The sequence below is a fragment of the Medicago truncatula genome, chromosome 6, assembly GCF_003473485.1.
Source record: "Medicago truncatula cultivar Jemalong A17 chromosome 6, MtrunA17r5.0-ANR, whole genome shotgun sequence".
Lineage (NCBI taxonomy): Eukaryota > Viridiplantae > Streptophyta > Magnoliopsida > Fabales > Fabaceae > Medicago > Medicago truncatula.
This window is the reverse complement of record NC_053047.1, coordinates 31,312,289-31,333,488: the sequence shown is the minus strand read 5'-3', so window position 1 is coordinate 31,333,488 and position 21,200 is coordinate 31,312,289. Positions and strand designations below refer to the sequence as shown.

At 35.0% G+C, this 21,200-nt stretch overlaps 5 protein-coding genes, 1 long non-coding RNA gene and 1 pseudogene across 7 annotated transcripts; 1 reads left to right on the top strand and 6 right to left on the bottom strand.

Annotated features, from left to right (window-relative positions):
- Positions 1-994: 994 nt before the first annotated feature.
- On the bottom strand, positions 995-20,255 carry LOC120575791 (pentatricopeptide repeat-containing protein At3g62890). Of its 2 annotated transcripts, none has more exons than XM_039826821.1 (2): positions 20,070-20,255; positions 995-2,970 (listed from the first exon to the last, which is right to left on the bottom strand). In XM_039826821.1, exon 2 carries the CDS (start codon positions 2,623-2,625, stop codon positions 1,774-1,776), a length of 852 nt encoding a protein of 283 aa, XP_039682755.1. In that variant the 5' UTR covers positions 2,626-2,970; positions 20,070-20,255; the 3' UTR covers positions 995-1,773. The 2 variants fall into 2 exon arrangements, with proteins under 2 accessions (XP_039682755.1, XP_039682756.1); XM_039826822.1 differs by lacking the exon at positions 995-2,970 and adding an exon at positions 18,707-19,549.
- On the bottom strand, positions 2,629-3,555 carry LOC25497125 (pentatricopeptide repeat-containing protein At2g02980, chloroplastic). Its single transcript, XM_039827072.1, has 2 exons — positions 3,277-3,555; positions 2,629-2,970 (listed from the first exon to the last, which is right to left on the bottom strand). The coding sequence occupies exons 1-2, from the start codon at positions 3,553-3,555 to the stop codon at positions 2,629-2,631; spliced, it is 621 nt and encodes a 206-aa protein (XP_039683006.1).
- LOC112422539 (uncharacterized) lies at positions 6,304-7,339 on the bottom strand. Its single transcript, XR_003012914.2, has 4 exons — positions 7,247-7,339; positions 6,993-7,085; positions 6,781-6,873; positions 6,304-6,695 (listed from the first exon to the last, which is right to left on the bottom strand). It is a non-coding gene; the product is annotated as an uncharacterized lncRNA (long non-coding RNA).
- Positions 7,390-8,910, bottom strand: LOC112422809 (protein FAR1-RELATED SEQUENCE 8-like). Its single transcript, XM_024786485.2, has 2 exons — positions 8,387-8,910; positions 7,390-8,152 (listed from the first exon to the last, which is right to left on the bottom strand). The coding sequence occupies exons 1-2, from the start codon at positions 8,908-8,910 to the stop codon at positions 7,390-7,392; spliced, it is 1,287 nt and encodes a 428-aa protein (XP_024642253.2).
- On the top strand, positions 9,747-16,246 carry LOC112422810 (protein PPLZ12-like; annotated as a pseudogene).
- LOC11444989 (pentatricopeptide repeat-containing protein At3g62890) lies at positions 18,351-18,725 on the bottom strand. Its single transcript, XM_024785627.2, has one exon. The coding sequence runs from the start codon at positions 18,723-18,725 to the stop codon at positions 18,351-18,353; it is 375 nt and encodes a 124-aa protein (XP_024641395.1).
- On the bottom strand, positions 18,743-19,384 carry LOC112422811 (pentatricopeptide repeat-containing protein At5g19020, mitochondrial-like). The gene has a single exon (XM_024786486.1). The coding sequence runs from the start codon at positions 19,382-19,384 to the stop codon at positions 18,743-18,745; it is 642 nt and encodes a 213-aa protein (XP_024642254.1).
- Positions 20,256-21,200: the final 945 nt, after the last annotated feature.

Sequence of the window (21,200 nt, the reverse complement as noted above, 5' to 3'; positions counted from 1 at the left end):
TATCATCCACTGAACGCAATTAACAATGTGTTAGAATTGCGTTAAAACCAACCAAATTGTTGACAAAAATTGTTCCATTTTGTGTCAAAATAACAGTCCGGTACTTTCTCATTTGTGTATGTCTTGAAGTGTTGCTATGTTATTATGCAATCAAATTTCGATAGCATATGACATATTCCAGTAGTCCAAATCCAAGTGTCATCTCTAGAACCAGCTGCAAAATCCACTGCCAGAAATGATAATATGATAAGGAATAATCCAGGAAAACTGTAGCTTCCAAGATATATACTGCTCAACAAGATAAAACTGAAAAGAATCAAATGAAAGATGCTATGCAGATATATTGTGAACACGGATCCTCTGAATCCGTGCAGCCAAATTTCGACAGTTAGATCAAGGTAGAAACCAGATTCAACAGTCTGCTGTATCAACAGAAGAGTATCTGGGCTGATCTGTTGTAGGTGTTAATCTTACCGAAAAGCTATTGGTATAACAATTATAACATTACCAGTTCCAGCAATTGCAATAAAGTTATCTCAACGAGAATTGAAATTGTTACAATGAAAGGGAAACATAATCAAGTTAATAATAAAGGAAACATTGTGAAAAACATTGAGCATAGTCATAGAGTAATATTAACAACCTTGAGGAATCTGATAATCGGAAGTTCGGCTGAAAGGTAAGTGAAACTTGGTTAAAGATTGCTTTACCCAGGGTTCGAACTCATGTACTCCCGATTGATTCAATATTCACTGAAACCCGTAAGAATGAATGATGTCAAACAAAACAAATGCATACAAAAGCCTGTTGATGGGCTCATTTCGTCCAACATGATAACCCTACCTTGCAAACACAGGAAACAATGCTGCTTGTAAGACACTAACTGTACCTACAGATTCCCTTCATGTATAAATTTTATCATTATTTTCCTAAAGGCTCAATTGATTGTTAGTTCGCAACAAAATGCTGACGGAGACCATGAATGACTACGTAATAACTTCAAAGTCCAAAATGATTTCGCTTATTTATCAAAAGATACAGATGATGATTCCTATAAATACAGTTCAACAAAATATTGTGACAAATGGTGGTTTCCTACACCAAGGTTCCCACTAGAAGGTTTCTGCAGTAATAGGAAGTTTGTTAGACTCAAATACTAGTGCAAGCCCGAGCAAGAAAATGCTCAAAACTTATTAAAAATGGAAATCAATGAGTCAAGAAGAGCTAGTATATGCTTGGTAGAATTTATCTTCATTCACACTGATATTTTTCATATAAAACAAAGTTTTGTTTATTTTTCTTCCTTTACATAAAACAAGACCAAGTTAAGGGAGAAGAGTATTACAGTAACAGACAGATGAATTTCTTTCAACCTCATCAATTCCTAGAGAAAATGGACAAGCTATGAGAACATAATATCATAGTCCTAGATCTCCAAAACATACCTGTGATTGGAATCAGAAGCACAAACAGGAAGTAAGTTTTCATTTTACAAAGATATAAGCACAAGATCCACCAAATCTCAGTCTAGTCCAACTTAGTGTACAAACAATCCACATCATGCAGCAGAAAAAACTCACTAGATGCATAAAGCAACAGCGATTTTAGGGCTTTGCCAGTTAACCAAACTATCGAGACACTGGTTCCTCCTCATACACAATGCAGTCAGGGACAAAAGAATTGAAACTGCCTCACAAATATCACTGCAGAGAGAACAGTTCACTTGTTGCAGCTTTTGTATCAGGGATTAGGGTTGAAGAGCACTTTCTTTATCTACCAATAGTCTTTGCAAGAACAAACTCCATTTTTGAAGTGGTGATACCTCATCCTATCTCGTACTATAATTACTCGATCATAAACCTTAGAGATAAATTTTGTCGCATGATGACAATCCGCACAAACTCTTAAATTTTTCACTATGCAAATTGGAGTTCCTGGTGCTGTGTTCATCAGTCCAAAAGCAATAGCCAACTTCTCACTGTGTACAGAAAGAGCAGTCTCTTTATCTTCCTCATCATCAAAATCAAGCAAAACTTCCCCTAACTCGGGAACATACCCGGCAATCTTCAACTTGCTTATCATCTCATCCAAAAATGAATAAATCTCCTTACTCTTAGGATGTGATCGATCACCAACAAGGAATTGATGGAATATCCCATTCAATTCAATTGAGCTGAAACCAGGAATTTTTTTCCTGTCACTGTTGATTTCATTTTTCTCTCTTAGCATCCTTGCTTCATTCCATCTTTCTGATGTAGAATATATATTACCCAGCAAAACATTACAGCCTATATGGTTAGGATCAATTTCTTTAATTATCCTACCTATTCTATATCTGCGCTCCATATCTTTATAGATTCTACAAGCATTCAACAGTGCTCCCCAAATCGCAACATCCGGAGCCATTGGCATGCTCAAAATCATCTCTTCAGCATCCTTCAAGAGCCCGGAGCGACTAAGTAAATCTACCATACATCCATAATGCTCTATTTCAGGATTAATTCCGTAATCGCTACCCATCAATTCAAAATATGATTTTCCCTCCTTAACCATATAGCCATGGCTACAAGCATTTAATAAGGCAATGAATGTTACTTTATTAGGAGAAACTCTTTCAACCTTCATTTTTTAGAACACATTTATAGCTTCTTCAGGTTTTCCATGCATTGCAAACCCACCAATCATGGCATTCCATGGCCAAACCTTTCGCTTCACTTTGTGTTCACAGAAAACACTTGACGCAGATTCTATCTCTCCACACTTTGCATACATGTCAATGAGGCTAGCAAGAAGTCTATCATTCATCTTAATCTCGCCCCTGCGAATGTACACATGGATCCAATTTCCCTGATCCAATGCAACAAGTTTCGAACAGGCTGCAAGAGTGCTTACCATGGTATATTCATTTGGTTTAACCTCGGATTGCAACATTTTGTGGAATAAGTCCAAAGCCTCCATGAAACAGCCAACCTAGAGTATGCATAAAGTAACTTTAGACAGAGTACATATACAATCAAGTTAAAATAATAAAATATAGGCAAAATACATTTTGCGAAGTTGTTTAATTGTACGAAATCAATCCTTTATTTTTTTTTGTTCCTTGATAGGTCCTTTAAGTTCCAAAATGTGGACGTCGTTTCCTTTTCTGTGTTTCAGTTTAGCTGCATTTTGATACTGATGTGTAGATTAAAAAAGCCATTCCTTGGCTCGAATCATATTACCGGATCCAACATACGCACCAATCATAGCGTTCCAACTATACAAATCTCTATATACAGCCAAATCAAAAACCTTCCTCGCATCCTCCACATCTCCCCACTTTCCAAACATACCAATCAACGCATTCACAACAAACACATTACAATCCAACCCAACTTTCACAGCATGTAAAAAAACCTGCTCCCCTTCCCTCACACATAACCCATTTCCACAAGCACCAAAAGCAAACACAAAACTATACCGATTCGGGAAAAACCCTGAATCCCTAGTCAACAATTTAAACACTGCGACGGAATCACGATACGAATGGTTTGACATAGAATGTGCTTTGATCATGGTGTTGTAAATGAATAAATCTGGGTGAGGAATTTTATCAAACAGTTTGTATGCATAAGTAAGAGAAGCTAAAGCAACCTGTTTAACAAATTTGTTGGCTATAACACGGTGTGAGATTTGTGCTGTGGTGATTAAGTTTGCATGGGTTTGTTTAATTTGATTAATAGATTTACATAAATCAATTAAAGAGCTATGTTTTGAATGGTTAACATAATGAAAAAGGTTTAGTGTCACAGCCAGTTTGTTATACCTTTTTTTAAAACAGATTTTTGTAGTGTAATATGTTTTTGTTATAATATTTTTAACAATTATTTTTTGAAGGAAAACTTTAAATAAAAAATTTGTTTGAATAGTTTATCTTCAAATGTCATTCTAAGGTTTTGTTTGATAAAAATAGCGGATAGCTGATAAACTATCTGATAGGTGATAGCTTAATATAAAATGACATAAAAGGACATTCTTAATTTGTATTAAAATTTATAACAATTAATATTTAAGATATATATATTCAGTAATTTAAATTTATTAATTTAATAAATATTTTATATATTATCAAATTAATATTTTGCTAAAATTTTATTTTTTCTATTCCAATTTTTAGACTTTATAAAAAATTAAAGTATGAATGATTTTATTTCAGTTTTTATACTTCAAAAAAATTAAACATAACATTGAACTAAAAGTATTTTGATCATAACAAAGCTCAATGTGTCATCGTGGGCTTAGCTTAGTTGATAAGGACAATGTCATAACATATGTAAGGTCCGGGTTTAAACCCGAGGCACCACCAAAAGCTCAATGTAACACCTTTTCAACAATAAAAATAAACTCTCTAAAAGAACGAGAGGAAGAAGGAGAGGAGAGAAGAATGATGTGCGATGGAAGAAGGAAACGCGATGGAGGAGAGAAGGAGGAAATCTGGAAGAAAGAAAAATATTTCCCTTATATATGTGCCATGTGGGATTTGCCACGTGTGCATCACTAACGGGCAAATGACAGACCAGCTTTGCTATTCAGTACGGATATTTCTGTGCGGAATTTCACGGACGCGTGTGAAATTTAACGATCCACGCGCTGCAATTGCTTAAGTCCTACTTTTATTTTTTAATAAAAATTCAGACAAAATAAATTCTTTTGTTTAATCAGTTTTCAATATCTCTTCTAACAAACTATCAGAAGCGTTCTTCTCTCCTTTCCTTCTCTACGTTGTCACTCATCACCATCCACCATATTTAGTTTTCTGAAAGGAGCAATTTCTCCGTTGATCATTTTCGTCCGCCGTCGCTCAGTCATCGCCAACCACCACAACTCGCCAGGAAACGCCGCCGAAGTTGGTAATCTCCACCGCGATTAAAACATTACGTCGGAGACAGTAAAAGTAATTAAAAATGAAGTGAAACAACTCAAACAAAGTGGTAATTTTATAATTAGAAGATGAAAACATAAAATTATTTTGAGATTGAGATTGATATTGATATTTAAGTCTAGATATAATCTAAATGCAAAGATCATGTAGAGATAATATGTGTATGATGAATATGTATTTCGGTTATGTATTGTTTTGTTTATTCCGCCCATAAGTTATTGTGCTTATTTCTGACCTTTGCAAGTAATGGCTGTCAGTTAGGTTCCAGAAAACAACTGTTGTGTGTATGTATATTAGAGCAATAGCATAATAAAACAAGAATTGCTCTGCATTCAATATATTGTTCCTCTGTTGATTGGTTGTACTTTAGAAGACAATGATAATATTGTTGCTTCTGTCGTAAGGTTATGGTCAAAAGTGAACCAAAAGATTATGATCAATAATTAAGGAACAATTTTGGTTTTATAAAACAACTGTTATTTGTTGGTGTGTATATGATAGCAGTAATCTAAGAAAGGAAGTATAATTCTGCATTCATCATTTTGTTTCTTAGTTATTTGGCTGTACATCAGAATATGACTTCTGCAAGGTGTTAAAGCAGGACTATTCTATGATATAATCTCCTAAAATTTACGTTTCTATAAATTATATTGATTAATTCTCTGTGAATTGGAAGTTTAAGGGAAGTCAAATACTTATTTTGTATAGTTATTTCTTTGATTGCGATTTTTTGCAGCTTTCATCTCACCTTTTCTCGGATCTCCTTGATTCCATTATAGTTGATGTGGCATCAGAGTGTCACAGAGTAGCCAAGCTAGGGCTTGACACTAATTTGGTTGAAGAAGATGAAGAATTGAAGTTATTGTGCAGGATGTCTCTTCCTTTGCTGAAGTGTTCAATGCAGCCTGTAGACCCACACCAGGAATGAATAGCAGCAGAGAGCCTATACCAGAGTCCTCAAAAGGTTGGAAAAGCCCTCCTTTGGGTGTTTTGAAAGATGCGAGATGCTTTGAAGATGGGCACACATGTTGGGGTCTGATCGTTAGAAACCATGAGGGTGCGGTCATTACGGCAAAAAGAAAGATTGAAAATGTGTCCATGACTCCAATCCTAGCTGAAGTTGTGGGACTATGATGGTGCTTTAAATTGGCTTTCAGGAAAAAGAGAAAATTAATATTGAGCATTTGGATTTTAGGAGGTCTGTTAAGACTATCCATGCAATGTAATATTACTCATGTCTATGTTATACATGTCAATGAATAAAAAGTCCATCTAACATCAATTTGTGTACTTCAAGTTTTAATATTCTTTAGTATTTCTTTTGGCATCAATAACATGATATTCCTTCCAAATAAAAGGCTATAGATTTTTTTTAATCGGCAAATTATTCTCGTCGAGATTGTGTAAGGAACACGAAAATCTCGCGGATAAAATCAAACAAGAAGTAACGAGTACACATGAACACTAATACAAACACCTACCAAAACCACCCATAACAAAGCTAAAATCAGAAGCTTTATATTCCAAATTTGGTTGCTGCTAAAGGGTAAAAAACACTGAAGCAGAAACAAAACTGAACCAAAAAGAAAAAAAAACACATAACTAGCACTAAACAACCCATTCCACCTAACAATAATGCTTGACCAAAACAGCCGCACACATGCTCAAAAGTGAATACTGCAGACCCTCATGCCTTGACTACAGAAAAACCAGACAGCAGTTCAAACCAAAAACAGCAGTGTTATGGTTTTGTGACCTGAGAGTAATAAGGAGCCTGCAAAGAATATATAATTAACCACTTATGTTCATTATAAAAATGTCAAATAAAAACAAAACAACACCAAAATCTATATTTGCACCTTGTTTACTTGACCAAAATGTTCTTGATTTGGATTGAAGGAAGCTACAGTATTCACACTACCATTTTCACTGCTACAAACATAGTTATGCTCCTGTTATAGATATTAACATGCAAAAACATAGATAAATAGTATGCAATATCATATTGAATATTTCAAATAACAAAAAGCCAATCATTTTTAATTAAATGAAAGTAAGAAATCAGGTTTACTTGAATATTGTCTTGTGTCCCAGTCCCATCAAAAATTTGATACCTAAGAAACTCTTCATTTGTAGTATTTTGAACTACATGCAATCTTAGTCTCTGTCATAAAAAAAACTATAATTAGACACACCCACATGTACACACACACTACTGTGTTTAACTACATAAATAGTACCATTCAACCATTTAAAACTATGTTCACACTAAAATATTTACATAGAAATATTTACACTAAAATATTTAGTATATGCTTTGTTTACTTGAATGCTCTCTTGTGTGCCAATTCTATCACCAAGTTGAGATTTGTAAAACACTTCGTCTTCAATTTCTTGACCTCTAGATGTACATTGGCCCTGCCATAAAAATTATTAAATTAGACATCTCAACTATTATACCTATAATATCAACAAATTGCTATAAATTTCATACTCACCTCTTCTTGAACTTGAATATTTTTACTACTTTGGTTGCTTTTTTTAGTTTTCTTTTGTGCAAGCTTCTTCTTCACAATCTGATCAACTATAGAAGTCTTCCTTTTTGAAGGAGGACGCCCTTTACTTCGAGCTAGTTTAGGATCAAGAATGATAGCTTGATTTTGAGCTGAACAATCTTCTTCTACAATTCTAGGAGATGTTTCATTACATGGTAACTCAATTTTCATGTTTTGAATCAAGTTCATCACTTTCACTAAATCATCTTCACTATTTATCCTCGTTGAAGCAAACTCATAAAAGGCATCACAAGCTTTACCCACACGTTGCAATTCAGTTTTTCCAGCCAAATTATCAAAACCGCATTTAATAAGTGTATACCTCCGCTTTATATCCTTCCTCCACCGTGCCAAAATATAATTAGATGGCACAAAATCTGTTTTCCCTATGAGCTTAAGCACGCAAAGGATGTGCCTACATAAAATGCCTTTAAATTCAAACAAGCAGCAGGTGCATTTTAACACAAAGTCTTTTTCATTGAAGAACACCATCAACACAATATCTTTCATCGTGTCATATACTTTCTTACTTTCTGTAACAGAAAATATTGAATCCAAACCCTCCAATCTGTTGAAACATGCATGACAGTACATCATAGAAGCTATTTCCAATTGGAATTCCTGAAACTTTGCATTGGTAAATGCTTTTTGGAATTGGAACTCAAAACCAAAGTGACTAATACAAAAAATAACTGTATTAAAAGAACGAAAGTCAGCAATTTTTTCCTTTTCAATTTTGTCTTTCAATGCATTATCATATTTCTCAACAAATTGCTTCAATGTTGTCTTTGAGCTTACATATCCATCAAAAAACGAGTTCATACTTTCACTTCGTTGTGTAGTTGACATTCCAGCCTAAAATGTGTCCCTTACATATGCAGGGACCCAACGATGTCGCTCAACAAATAACCCTTTCAACCATTCGTTATCCTGTAGTTTGTAACACTCAATCATATTTTGCCACCTCGTCATAAAATCACTTTTGGTAAAAGAATCATATACAATATCATGCAAAAGTGTTTTGATAGACTCGTAGTCAGAGTGGCTACCAAACTTTTCTAGAATCTTTTTCATTAAATGCCATAAGCACCACCGATGACGAGCTTTCGGAAAGACAATCTCAATTGCATTCTTCATTGCTCTGTCTTGATCAGTGATTATGTCATTTGGAGAACTTCCATGCATACATTCCAACCATATCTTAAATAACCAAGGAAAAGTTTCAGTATCCTCGTTTGACAACAGAGCACAACCCAACAACATAGACTGACCGTGATGATTTACTCCAACAAAAGGAGCAAAAGGCATGTCATATTTATTTGTTAAGTAAGTGGTGTCGAAAGTTATGACTTCACCAAAATATTCATATGCAACCCTACATCTTGCATCTGCCCAAAACACATTTTGTAACCGAATTTCATCATCCACATCCATCACATAATAAAATTGACTGTTTTGCTTTTGTATCCTCACAAAATAATTTTGTATTGCTTCAGCATCTCCTGTCCCAAGTCACAGTCGTCTTACTTTGTCTATGTAGTTTTTGCAGTCTTTTTCTCCAAATGTGAGATTTTCATACCCATCTGCTTCAACAACAAAGGATCGGAAATTTCTACTTACATTAATCCCAGCTTGGTCATTGAGTTCTAACCTCCTCTTCATTTGTGCCCCTATATTCTTGTTCGATCTAAAATACCTTGCTTTCCCTGGACTTAGATCATGATTATGCTAAAAAAAAAACACTTTTAATTTTAGTTGTTCCGTCTAAAGAAATACACGCATTCAATCTAGCCTTACACTGCGTTTGAGTTATAGGATTTGGCTCTAACATATTCTTTGGGCGACTCACATACTTTCTAGCTCGACTACATGCTAAGGTAAAATACATTTTCCCCTCATCTCCTTTTTTTGAACTTATTTTTTTAACTCCAAAACCCACCCGTTCAACATAATTCTTGTAATACTCAGTAATTTCCTTTTCAGATCCGAATGACATCCCATCACAAGGTGTTTCTTCTTCACAAGTACCATTTGCTTCTAAACAATCATTAGTTTCCAATTCATCACAAGACTCAAATCCTTTTTGCACTAATACAACAAATTAGAAGAAAAAAAAAACCTATATTAATTGACTAACACAATAAAGTAAATGAAAAATCAATCGATCAGCACAAAATTCCTTCTAATAATCTATAAAAACAACAAATACACAAAATACTTACTTGTAGGTAAATTAAAACTGAAATACTCTGCTTGAGTGCTATGAATCAATGGAAGCTATGATGGTAAGCAAAAACAGAGTTACATGAGAATGAATATGAGACCTGATTCAAAGAGACGAGCGTGAAAAAGAGAGCGACGACCCTATATCACAACAATTGAGATTGAATGTCAATCAGATTCTTTGATTAGCGGAAAAGAGGAGATAATTGCAGCGGGAGTGGTGAACGTGGGTTCTTTTTTGTATGTTTTTGTTTTGGTGAACGGTGGGTTTCACTTTCATTTCTATTAAGGGATTTTATTATTTATTTAATTTAATCTTGTTTTTTTTTTTGACAAAGAAACTGCAGCGCGTAGCACTAACACGTTTTCACGCGTCCGTAATTTTCCGTATTCAAAGTTTTCGTACGATATATCATTTTCCATGACAGAAAGAAAGGACCAAGTGTAGTTACGGAGGTGTACGTATAAAGTTATGGGACTAAGGTACCGTTTGCCCCGGCTTTTTTTTTTCAGTTTTTCTACGTTTTTAAGGAGAAGCTAGGCCAAACACAATATCAATAAAGTACCTTCGAAAAAAAGTATCTTTTTTAGAATGCATAAAATTGAATGGAATGAGCTTTAATCAAAAGTTGTTGAATGCTACTTCAAAAAACTATTTCTCCCCAATTTATTTCACGAACACCTCTCTTCAACTCCCGCCGGCGACCTTTTGTTTTATTTTTTCAATACACTTTTTTCTTCCATTTTATTTTTTTTAACTGGTCCATTTAATTTTTTAATGAGGTTCCATTTAAGTTTATTATCTATTTTTTTAAGGAATTTTATTATCTTTTTATCACTTATATATTAATTTCAATATCTTTTGATCATCACAACCACGCAAATATTTGTATTCATGCTGTCAATGAATGACACCGAATATTTTTATTCCCTTTCTTCAACCACGGAAATACACACACACATTAGTGTTTAGAGTAATATTTTATGTTCCTCTTTCTGTTTTTTTTTTTGTTATGCTAATGCGTATAATTTTTGTTAGTGTTGTGTAATGCGTATAATTATTTTTATAAAATTTTGATTTTAATTAAAAGTACAAGTGTAGTTGCCTAAAAAAATTATACTTATATATAATTTACACATTTGTATTGTAACAAACTATGCATATCTTTTTCTTATTAAAAAAACTAAACATATCTTTTTCAATGACACCAGCAATGTAACAAATATAATATTATATATATAAATTCTTATCTTTTTGACCAACACTAAAAATATGGTATTCTTATAACAAAATTTGTTATAGAGTATAATTGGAAAAGAAAAAACCAATTATTCTCATTATATATACACACATATACATATTATAGATATGATTGAGCGTGACGAAGAAAGCAATATAAATGAAGAAATCAGTTCATATAATCCAGGAAGAGTGCAAGATGGAGGCTACATGAATAAAGTTAGAAATCAAATAGGAGTTGCGTTGATGGAGAGTAGAAATATTTGAGTTTGTGATGATTTATGTCTTTAAAAAAAAATGATTATTGTTTTTAATTTTCCAAACTACTTTGATATTATTTATGTTATTATTTGAGCCTCCTTAAATTATTTATCCTATTCAAATATTTAACAAGTCGTTTATATGATGATACAAATTTGTATTCATGTTACACAAAATAAACGTCATTGAGTAAATATAGTATTGGTAAAAATATATCGTTTATATTTTAAACATTTTTTCCCTTCAAAAAATATTTTAGACATTTTTTTATTTATTATGTTAATTCATAATGAATTCAAAGTTTTTTTATTTATAGACAATGCATAAATATATGCAAGGTCCCGGGTTCGAACCCCAGACACCACAAAAAAATAATAAATTCAAAGTTTTGTACAATATTTTGCCAAACAGCTTTTAACTCAAAAATAACTTTAGAACTAAAAAAAAATAAAGAAACCAAACAGCCTTAACCTTTTTCTTAAAGAGCTTTATTTTAACTTTGTTTTAAAGTATTTTTTAGACCGAAAAAAAGCCTGGCCAAACGGTACCTAAATCGGGAACAACAAATAAGTTAAGGGAGGGATCATGTAATTAATTAAGCCTATTTTTCACAAAGAATTGAAACCGTGCAGCTTTAAAAAAGCAGTCTCTCGAATATCCAGCATAAGAATGAGATTAGGGTGAGCGACGAGAGCATTAGAAAAGAAGAGAAGAGAAGAGAGTGATCGTATCTCAGTCACCGAAATCGATATCGGATGATGAAAATGATTCTGTTGAAGGGTTAGGGTTTGGGTTTCAAGCTTCCATTCAGGATAGATGCTTTGGACAACAACTCATCTTCAACGGTTTTCAATAGAATCATTTTCATCTTCCTATTATTGATTTCAGTGACTGAAATTACTTTAATCAGTTCCTTAATAGAACACATACTGATGGTTGATATTATACCTGATCCTTCTGTGCATATGGCAATAATGAATGAGATCAATGCAGGTATTAAAACTGTTTTTAAGACTGTCTTTTTTCCTTTTGACATTTTTTTTTGTTGTTGAAAAAGAAAATACGTATGTAGCAGTAAATGTATGCATGCAGTATACTCGGTCACCAAATTTAGCGATTTGGTTCTGAAAGATTACGTCGTATATTCTGAAAGAATCCGGTACCAAAATACAATTTAATTGTAGAAATTGACTTTTATTGATGGAAGAAATGTTTACAACAGAAACTGATTTACATTATAGACACATAAACTAAGGAAAGAGATTTGATCAATTTCATGGGAATGAGAGGCTTCCTAAGGCTATGTTGCCTTACTTTATTGCTTTGATCCCTAAAGTTAGTTTGCCCATGGAGTTGAAAGATTTCCGGCCTATCTCTTTATTAGGATGTCTTTATAAACTCTTGGCAAAGGTGCTTGCTAGGAGATTGGCCAAGGTGATGAATTTCATTATTTCTCAACATCAATCGGCTTTTTTAAAGGGGAGGAATTTGGGGGATGGAGTATTGGTGTTGAATGGAGTTGTGGATTTTGCTAAGAAATCAAATTCGGAATGTCTCATTCTTAAGGTGGATTTTGAGAAGGCTTATGATTCTGTGGATTGGGGTATTTTGGTGTATATGATGGAGAGGGTGGGTTTGTATCCTAAGTGGATAGCTTGGATGAAAGCGTGTGTATGTGGTGGTAGTATGTCCATTTTGGTTAATGGTAGTCCAACGGAAGAAATTAATATTCAAAGAGGATTAAAACAAGGTGATCCCTTAGCACCTTTTCTCTTTCTTTTGGTGGCGGAGGGTTTTAGTGGCTTTGAATTTGTTTGAAGGATTTAAGTTGAAGGAAGAAGGGAAGGTGTACTCGCATCTTCAATATGCCGATGATACTATTTGTGTGGGACAAATAACGGTGGAGAATTTGTGGACCTTGAAGGCTTTGCTTAGGGGCTTTGAGATGGCTTCCGGGTTGAAAGTTAATTTTTATAAGAGTTGTTTGAAGGATATTAATGTGGAGCCGGGCTTTATGGAAATGGCGTGCAATTTCTTGAATTGTAGTCAAGGTTTCTTTCCGTTCAAGTATTTGGGGTTACCGGTAGGAGGAAATCCGGGTAGAATTACCACTTGGGATCCTTTGATAGATCAATTGTCTTGGAGGGAGGATTGTTCTTCTTAATTCCGTTTTGAATGCAATTCCTATCTTTTATCTTTCCTTTTTCAAAATGCCGGTTAGTGTGGTGAAGAAGGTGGTTAGAATTCAAAGAGAATTTCTTTGGGGTGGTTTAGAGGGAGGGAGGAAGATTAGTTGGGTTAGTTGGAAGGTGGTGTGTCAACCGAAAGAGGTGGGTAGACTTGGAGTTAGGGATGTCTCTTTGGTGAATTTGAGTCTTCTCGCAAAGTGGAAATGGCAGTTATTGCAAGGGGACAATACACTTTGGAAGGAGATTCTAGTGGAGAGATATAGTCCTAAGGAGTTTTTGGAGGAAGGGGTGGGCGTGTGGCCGGTCAATGCTTTTAGGTGGTGGAAGGATTTGGTGTCCTGAGCAAAAGGTAACGAGGTAGATTGGTTTTATGAGGTGGTTAGAAAGGTGAGTAATGGAGCTACAACGAGTTTTTGGAAATTGGCATGGAGAGGAGGAGAACCATTTATGATTAAATTCCATAGACTTTTTTTGATTTCAACTTTCCAAGAAGCAACAATTCAAGAGATCTGGATTCCGGACTTAGGCGGTGGGAGGTGGAGTTTTAGTTGGAGGCGTCAACTATTTGTTTGGGAAGTTAATCTCCTTGATGAGTTGTTGGGGGTGTAGGAGAGTTTTGTGTTGGGTGGGGTGGAGGATGAATGGCGGTGGAAGTTGGAGGAAGACGACACCTTCTCGGTGAAATCTATGTATCTCAAATTGGAGGGGAGATGGTTGGCGGAGGTAGTGTGTCCAGAGGGCGAGAGGAGAGTGTTTAGACAAATTTGGAAGACCGGGGCACCGTCCAAGGTGAGGGCCTTTGTTTGGAAAGCTCTTCTTGATCGGATTCCGACGCGTGTTAATTTGGGAATTCGGAATTGTTTACCTCCCGGTGTTGGAAGTAATTGTGTTCATTCTACGGATTTCTCCGAGTCTACCTCACATCTCTTCCTTCATTGTGATTTGGCCCGGAATGTTTGGTTGAGTTTGATGTCTTGGTTGGATTTGAATTTTATAATGCCTTCGAACCTTTTTATCCATTGGGAGTGTTGGAGTGGGGGTCCTTTTCATAAGAAAGTTCGGAACGAGTTGCGGATGATTTGGAGGTCGGGATTTGGGTGATTTGGAAGGCTAGAAATGAGTGCAATTTTAATAATGCTATTGCTAGATAGGATGAGTTAGTGGAGGAGGTTAAAGTGATGTCTTGGAGATGGTTGCTAGGTAGATCAAATTCTACGGTTTGCTTGTTTTATGAGTGGAGTTGGGGTCCTCGAGAATGCCTTTTGAGGTAAGGTTGCGGCTGTCCTTTGGTGTTTGTGCGTGTCTGGCTGTTGGGGGGCCTGTGGCTTCGGTTTTTGGCCTGCTGTCATGACAGAACAGCAGCTGTTGGTGCTGTTTCTGTCGGATGCGCAGCTGGTTTTTGGGCCTGTTTTGGCCGTGGTAGGTGCTGCCTGCTTGGGGTAATTGCTTGGGGCTTTTCAGGAGGCGTAGTGGCTTAGCTATGGGCTTGAATTTTGGTGCTGTTATTAGATTTCAAAGTCATAGCAGTAGCCATGCTATTTGGTTTTGTTCGTTATGGGGCTTCTTCGCCGTCTTCGTGTTGGAAGTGGTGGAGCAGTTTTATTTTGGGTGGATGTTATGCCTATAGGCGGCATTTTTGTATTGTTCCTTTTGCCACCTCTTTGCATCTTGCGAGAGCTTCGGCTTAGTAAATTTTGCCGATTAAAAAAAAAAACTAAGGAAAGAGATATAATACACCATTACTATCCAAGAAATTCGGAAGTCTTGTATGTTGTTTATACCTTAAACTCTATGTACGTGTGTAGCACCCCTGCATATGTTTATCCCATTTGCTCAGTTTTGTTAAAGAGTGTCTATAACACTATAGCGTAGAGAAATATGAACAAATCACTATTGTTACTGTTACATGCGATACCTATTTATCACAAAATATCGTCAATTAACAGCTATTGCGGCACTATAACACTGTTGCATAGCGGATAATGCATAAACTGCTATTTTCCATGATCCGTGATTGACAACACTGCATTTGCTTGTCCATTTATGCAGCCTTTGTATGCTTGTTTATTACATTTATATGTCCTTTATACAACTTGACTACAAAAATATTTTTGAGATCAAAATTTTGATGTCAAGCAGTGTCCTATGGTTTTTGTGTGTGTTTTTTTGAAATGAGTGTAAGTTGTAAAAGATCAAAAGTAAGTGAGAGATAGAGATAAACACATATTGTGTCACACGGTGTCTGTATTTTGATGTTCAAATATTACAACTGCTTAACTAATGAGTATTTGTTTAATTTCACAGCTCAAATGCTGTTACTTGCTAGTGAATTCAAAGGAGAAGCAGACAAGGTGCTTATTGTTAAAAAGGCAGAAGCAGAAGCCGAATCAAAGTTTTTAGGCGGGGTTGGTGTGGCCAGGTAGAGGCAAGCTATCACAGAGGGCTTGAGAGAGAACATCTTGCAATTCTCTAACAAGGTGAAGGAACTTCAGCAAAGGAAGTGATGGATCTTATCATGATTACTCAGTACTTCGACACAATCAGATACCTTGGAAACAATTCAAAGAATACCACAGTTTTTATACCTCATGGACCTGGCCATGTTAGGGATATTGGTGATCAAATTCGCAACGGTATGATGGAAGCATCGTGTGCTCAAGTTACTGATGCCGAGTGATTTTGTAAAATTATATTTTATCAAAGTACACTCTTGTTTCTTCTATCTCTATCACACAGTGTCACATGCATAAAATAGTAATATATGGATATGTCATTTGTTTATGTTGGATTTTATGGGATTTTATGAAGAACAGTTTTGAACAGATTGAAGTTGTAAATTAAGATGGTTGAGTTGTCTGTGCAATCTCTGTAGCCATGCTATGCATTCCTTGACATTGTAATGTTGTGACAATTCAAAAGATAATATATAATCTTCTGCATTATATGTACTTCTTTTTTTCCCAAAGCATCAAAAGTGTAGTTTTATTTTTCTGTTTTATGAGTGTATGTGTAAGCAATTGGACAAACTGTGTGGTATGTGGTGCCAATCTTTCGGTAAGTTTTAAACGTATCTATGGTTTCTCATCGGATTTATTTTTACAGGGAAATGTTAGTATATTAGTTGTTATATTAGTATTTTTTTTCTTCCTTTTATCAGTGTTTGAATCTCAGTCTTTACTCCTTCCACTCTTGGTCCAAATTCTATTTGGAAATTTGGAGGCAATTTGGGATTATATTTTCAAATGCAAAGATGAACCAGACACTGATCAAATCAAATATAATGTTTTGTGATGCATATATATTTAACAATAGTACACTTCTATAACTGAATTTCAACAAATAATTCTCCTTCATAATTATCATTGTCATATATGTCATATTACACTCTTATGTCAATGTAAGAATCTTAAAAAAAAAAAAAAAAAGAATGAGCGAGTACATCATCCTGTTTTTAGCTTCCAGTCTCAATTTATTTTCTTCTCAAATTGATTTGCTTGTTCACATTTTAGTCTGACATATTCCAGTAGTCCGATGTCATCTCCGTATCCGCCTGCAAATTCCAATGACAAAAATTATGATATGAGAATGCAGGAAAACATTTTATGTCATACAGATATATGTTGTTCCCCAAGCTATGATTAACCGAAAAGAATCAAATGACAGACCCTATGTTGATCTATTGTGAACACGTGGATCCTCTAAATCTGTGCAGTTTCTCTCCTGCACTCTCTGCTTCCCTTTTATGTTCCTATCTCTCACATGATTTCCTTCTCTCTCATCATTACTTCTTCCTTTTTTATTTATGGTTTCTCTCTCCTCACACACAAAATCACAACAGCAGCATGTGCTGCTGCTGCAGAGGATCCATATCCTTTCCTTCTCTCTCATCATTACTTCTTCCTTTTTTATTTATGGTTTCTCTCTCCTCACACACAAACTGCTGCTGCAGAGGATCCATATCCGATTGAATATATGACGACAACACGAAAGAAAGAAAAAAAGTGGTCTTCACATGGATATCTTTGCCATGCGAAAGTGGCAGAGAATGCTGTTTGTAAGGTCACAAACCTTAGCTAAAGATTCCCTTCACATATAAACTTCATCATTATTTCCCAAAAGGTTTAAACAGATTGTTAGTTTTCAATAAAATGCCGACGTTGAGCATGAATGTCAACATAACTTAAGTCCAAAATGAGTTCTGTTAAACTACACAAGGGATCCCACCAGAGGATGTGCCAAAAAGGCTCTGCAGTATTATAAAGTTTGTTTGAAACTTTGAATCAAATACTTAATGCAGCCAACGCAAAAAATGCTCAAGCTTTATCAGAAATGGAGATCCATGAGTATATAAGCTTAGTAGAAGTTTTCTTTATTAACATTCAGATATTTTTTACGTTAAACAACAGATTTTGTTCTTTACTATTCTTCTACAAAATACAAGACCAAGTCGAGGGGACTCGATTTATCAGAGTATTACATCTAATTTACTTTCAACCTCATCAGTATCTAGAGAAAATGGGCATGTCATGACTACATAATGTCCTAGATCTCAACATCATACCTGACGAATCACTGGAGATTTGGAAGCGAAAGTGTAACCAATAAGGGATAAATGTGTTTGTGCCAACAAGGACCAAATTGTAGGGAAAACACAAAAAGGAACTACATTTTTTTTTTACAAAGATTTACAAGCACACACTCCACCAAAACTCACAATGATCCGACTCAGTGAACAAACAATCCACATCATGCAGCAGAAAACCTCACTTAGATGCACAAAGCAACGGCGGTTTTAGGGCTTTGTCAGTCAATCAAACTCTCGAGACACTGGTTCCTCCTCAGACACAATGCAGTCAGGGACAAAAGAATTGAAACCGCCTCACAAATGTCACAGCAAGGAGAACAGTTCACTTGTTGCAACTTATGCATCACGGGTTAGGATTGAAGAGCACTTTCTTTATCTACCAGTAATCTTTGCAAGAACAAACTCCATCTTTAAAGTGGTGATACCTCATCCTATCTCGTACTATAATTACTCGATCATAAACCTTGGAGATGAATTTTATTGCTTCATGACAATCCCCACAAACTCTTAAATTCTTCACTATGCAAATTGGAGTTCCTGGTGCTGTGTTCATCAGTCCAAAAGCAATCGCCAACTTCTCACTGTGTACAGAAAGAGTAGTCTCTTTATCTTCCTCATCATCAAAATCAAGCAAAACTTCCCCTAACTCGGGAACATACCCGGCAATCTTCAACTTTCTTATCATCTCCTCCAAAAATGAATAAATCTCCCCTACTCCGAGGATGTGATCGATCACCAACAAGGAATTCATGGAATATCCCATTCAATTCAATTGAGCTGAAACCAGGAATTTTTTTTCCTGTCACTACTGATTTCATTTCTCTCTCTTAGTATCCTTGCTTCATTCCATCTTCCTGATGTAGAATATATATTACCCAACAAAACATTACAGCCTATATGGTTAGGATCAATTTCTTTAATTATCCTACCTATTCTATATCCACGTTCCATGTCTTTATAGATTCTACAAGCATTCAACAGTGCTCCCCAAATCGCAACATCCGGAGCCATCGGCATGCTCAAGATCATCTCTTCAGCCTCCTTCAAGAGCTCAGAACGACTAAGTAAATCTACCATACATCCATAATGCTCTATTTCAGGATTTATTCCGTAATCACTAGACATCAATTCAAAATATGATTTTCCCTCCTTAATCATATAGCCATGGCTACAAGCATTTAATAAGGCAATGAATGTTACTTTATTAGGAGAAACTCTTTCAACCTTCATTTGTTCAAACAGACTTATAGCTTCTTCAGGTTTTCCATGCATTGCAAACCCACCAATCATGGCATTCCATGGCCAAACCTTTCGCTTCACTTTGTGTTCATGGAAAACACTTGATGCAGAATCTATCTCGCCACACTTTGCATACATGTCAATGAGGCTAGCCAGAAGTCTATCATTCATCTTAATCTTGTCCCTCCGAATATAAACATGGATTCACTTCCCTTGATCCAACGCGACAAGATTTCAACAAGCTGCAAGAGCGCTTACCATGGTATATTCATTTGGTTTGACCTCGGATTGCAACATGTTGTGGAAGAACTCCAAATCCTCCATGAAACAGCCAACCTAGAAAAAACATGAAGTAACTTTAGACAGAGTACATAGACAATCAAGTTAAAAACAATAAAATATAGTCAAAATTGCACCAAAGGTCCTTTGAACTTAGTTTAGAAGTTTCAAACAGCTCCTATTTTTATTTTAAGTTAGTCCCCTATGTTCTAAAATGACAAAAATAATAAACCAAACTTCATTTTTCATCTAAGTAAGTTACCAAAAGTCTTACTTAATCAATCAAACAGGTAAATCACATCTTCAATTCATCAAGATAACATCTAAATTATATAAAAACGATTGTTACAATATCTAAACTATCAAAATTAACAAGATGTTTTTTATATTTATCTACGATTGTAACCTCGTTGTTGTCAACGATGGTCTAATTCTGGTATTGAACGGTGAGACATACTATACAGCATAACATTCAATGACCATGTACACAGCTAGTACAGTTTACGTTAAATGTAATATACCTTCAACTGTTAAATATGTTAATAACATTATTTATCTATTTTACTTTCTAAAATACCTGAACATAACCAGCTATTATAGTACTCCATGACACAACATCCCTCTCATGCATTTCATCAAACAAATTCTTTGCTTGAATCATGTTACCGGATCCAACATACACACCGATCATAGTGTTCCAACTATACAAGTCTCTATCTATAGCCGAATCAAACACGTTCCTCGCATCGTCCATGTAACGCCCACTTTCGTTTAATTATTTATTTAATCGAGTTTAAGCAATTATATTATATTTTTATAATATATGTGTGAGTTTTGTTGAATTAAGATGATTTAAGTTGATTTGGATGATTTGTTGTGTTTTGGTGATTTGATAAGATTATGAGACTTATTTTATTGTTAAATAAAATAAGATTTGATAAGAAAATAAAAATATTTAGTTGAGGGCTGTTTTGAGATTTTAGATAGTTTTGGGGGAGAAAGTGAGATAAGATAAGATATTAGGAAGATGTATATAAGAGATAGACCTAGTTTTAGAAAAGTTAGTACGTACGACTGTTTTTGGAGAAAAGAGAGAAAAAGCTAAGAGAAGAGAGAACCAAGAGAAGGGCTGCGATTTTCTTCATACAAGGTAAGGGTGAGACTAATAATTCAGTAATGTTAGTTGTTGTAATTCTGATGATTAATTGACAAAGTTAGGATTGATTTAGAAAAGTTTTGGAATTAGGTCAAAACCCTAAAAATTGATGATCAAACGGTAAAATTGTGTTAGATTGATGTAGAAACCGTCCTATAACCTTAGAATAAGTTTAGGATGAATTCTGGATTTGAAACTAGGCGTAGAACTAAGTTAGATGATGATTTTCGTGTAGAAACTGCATTCTGTCCGAGCCAAAATTCATCGCTCGCCATAGCGAGCTATGATCCTTGTAACACCCCGTTTTCCCAATATACAAATTTCATAAACAATTATCAGAGTAAAAACCATAAACGGGATATCACATAGAAACGTAATCCAAATACAGTTAAATAATAATTTAACCTTCACAGTTTTCTTTAACATAGCAGCGGAATTATTAATTCAAAAATCATAAATCAGTTTGGCACGTAGGCCCCATCAAAATAGTTCATATTCCATGACATAATAAAATAACATATTATCCACGTAAGAGAATGAAGCATGTTATAG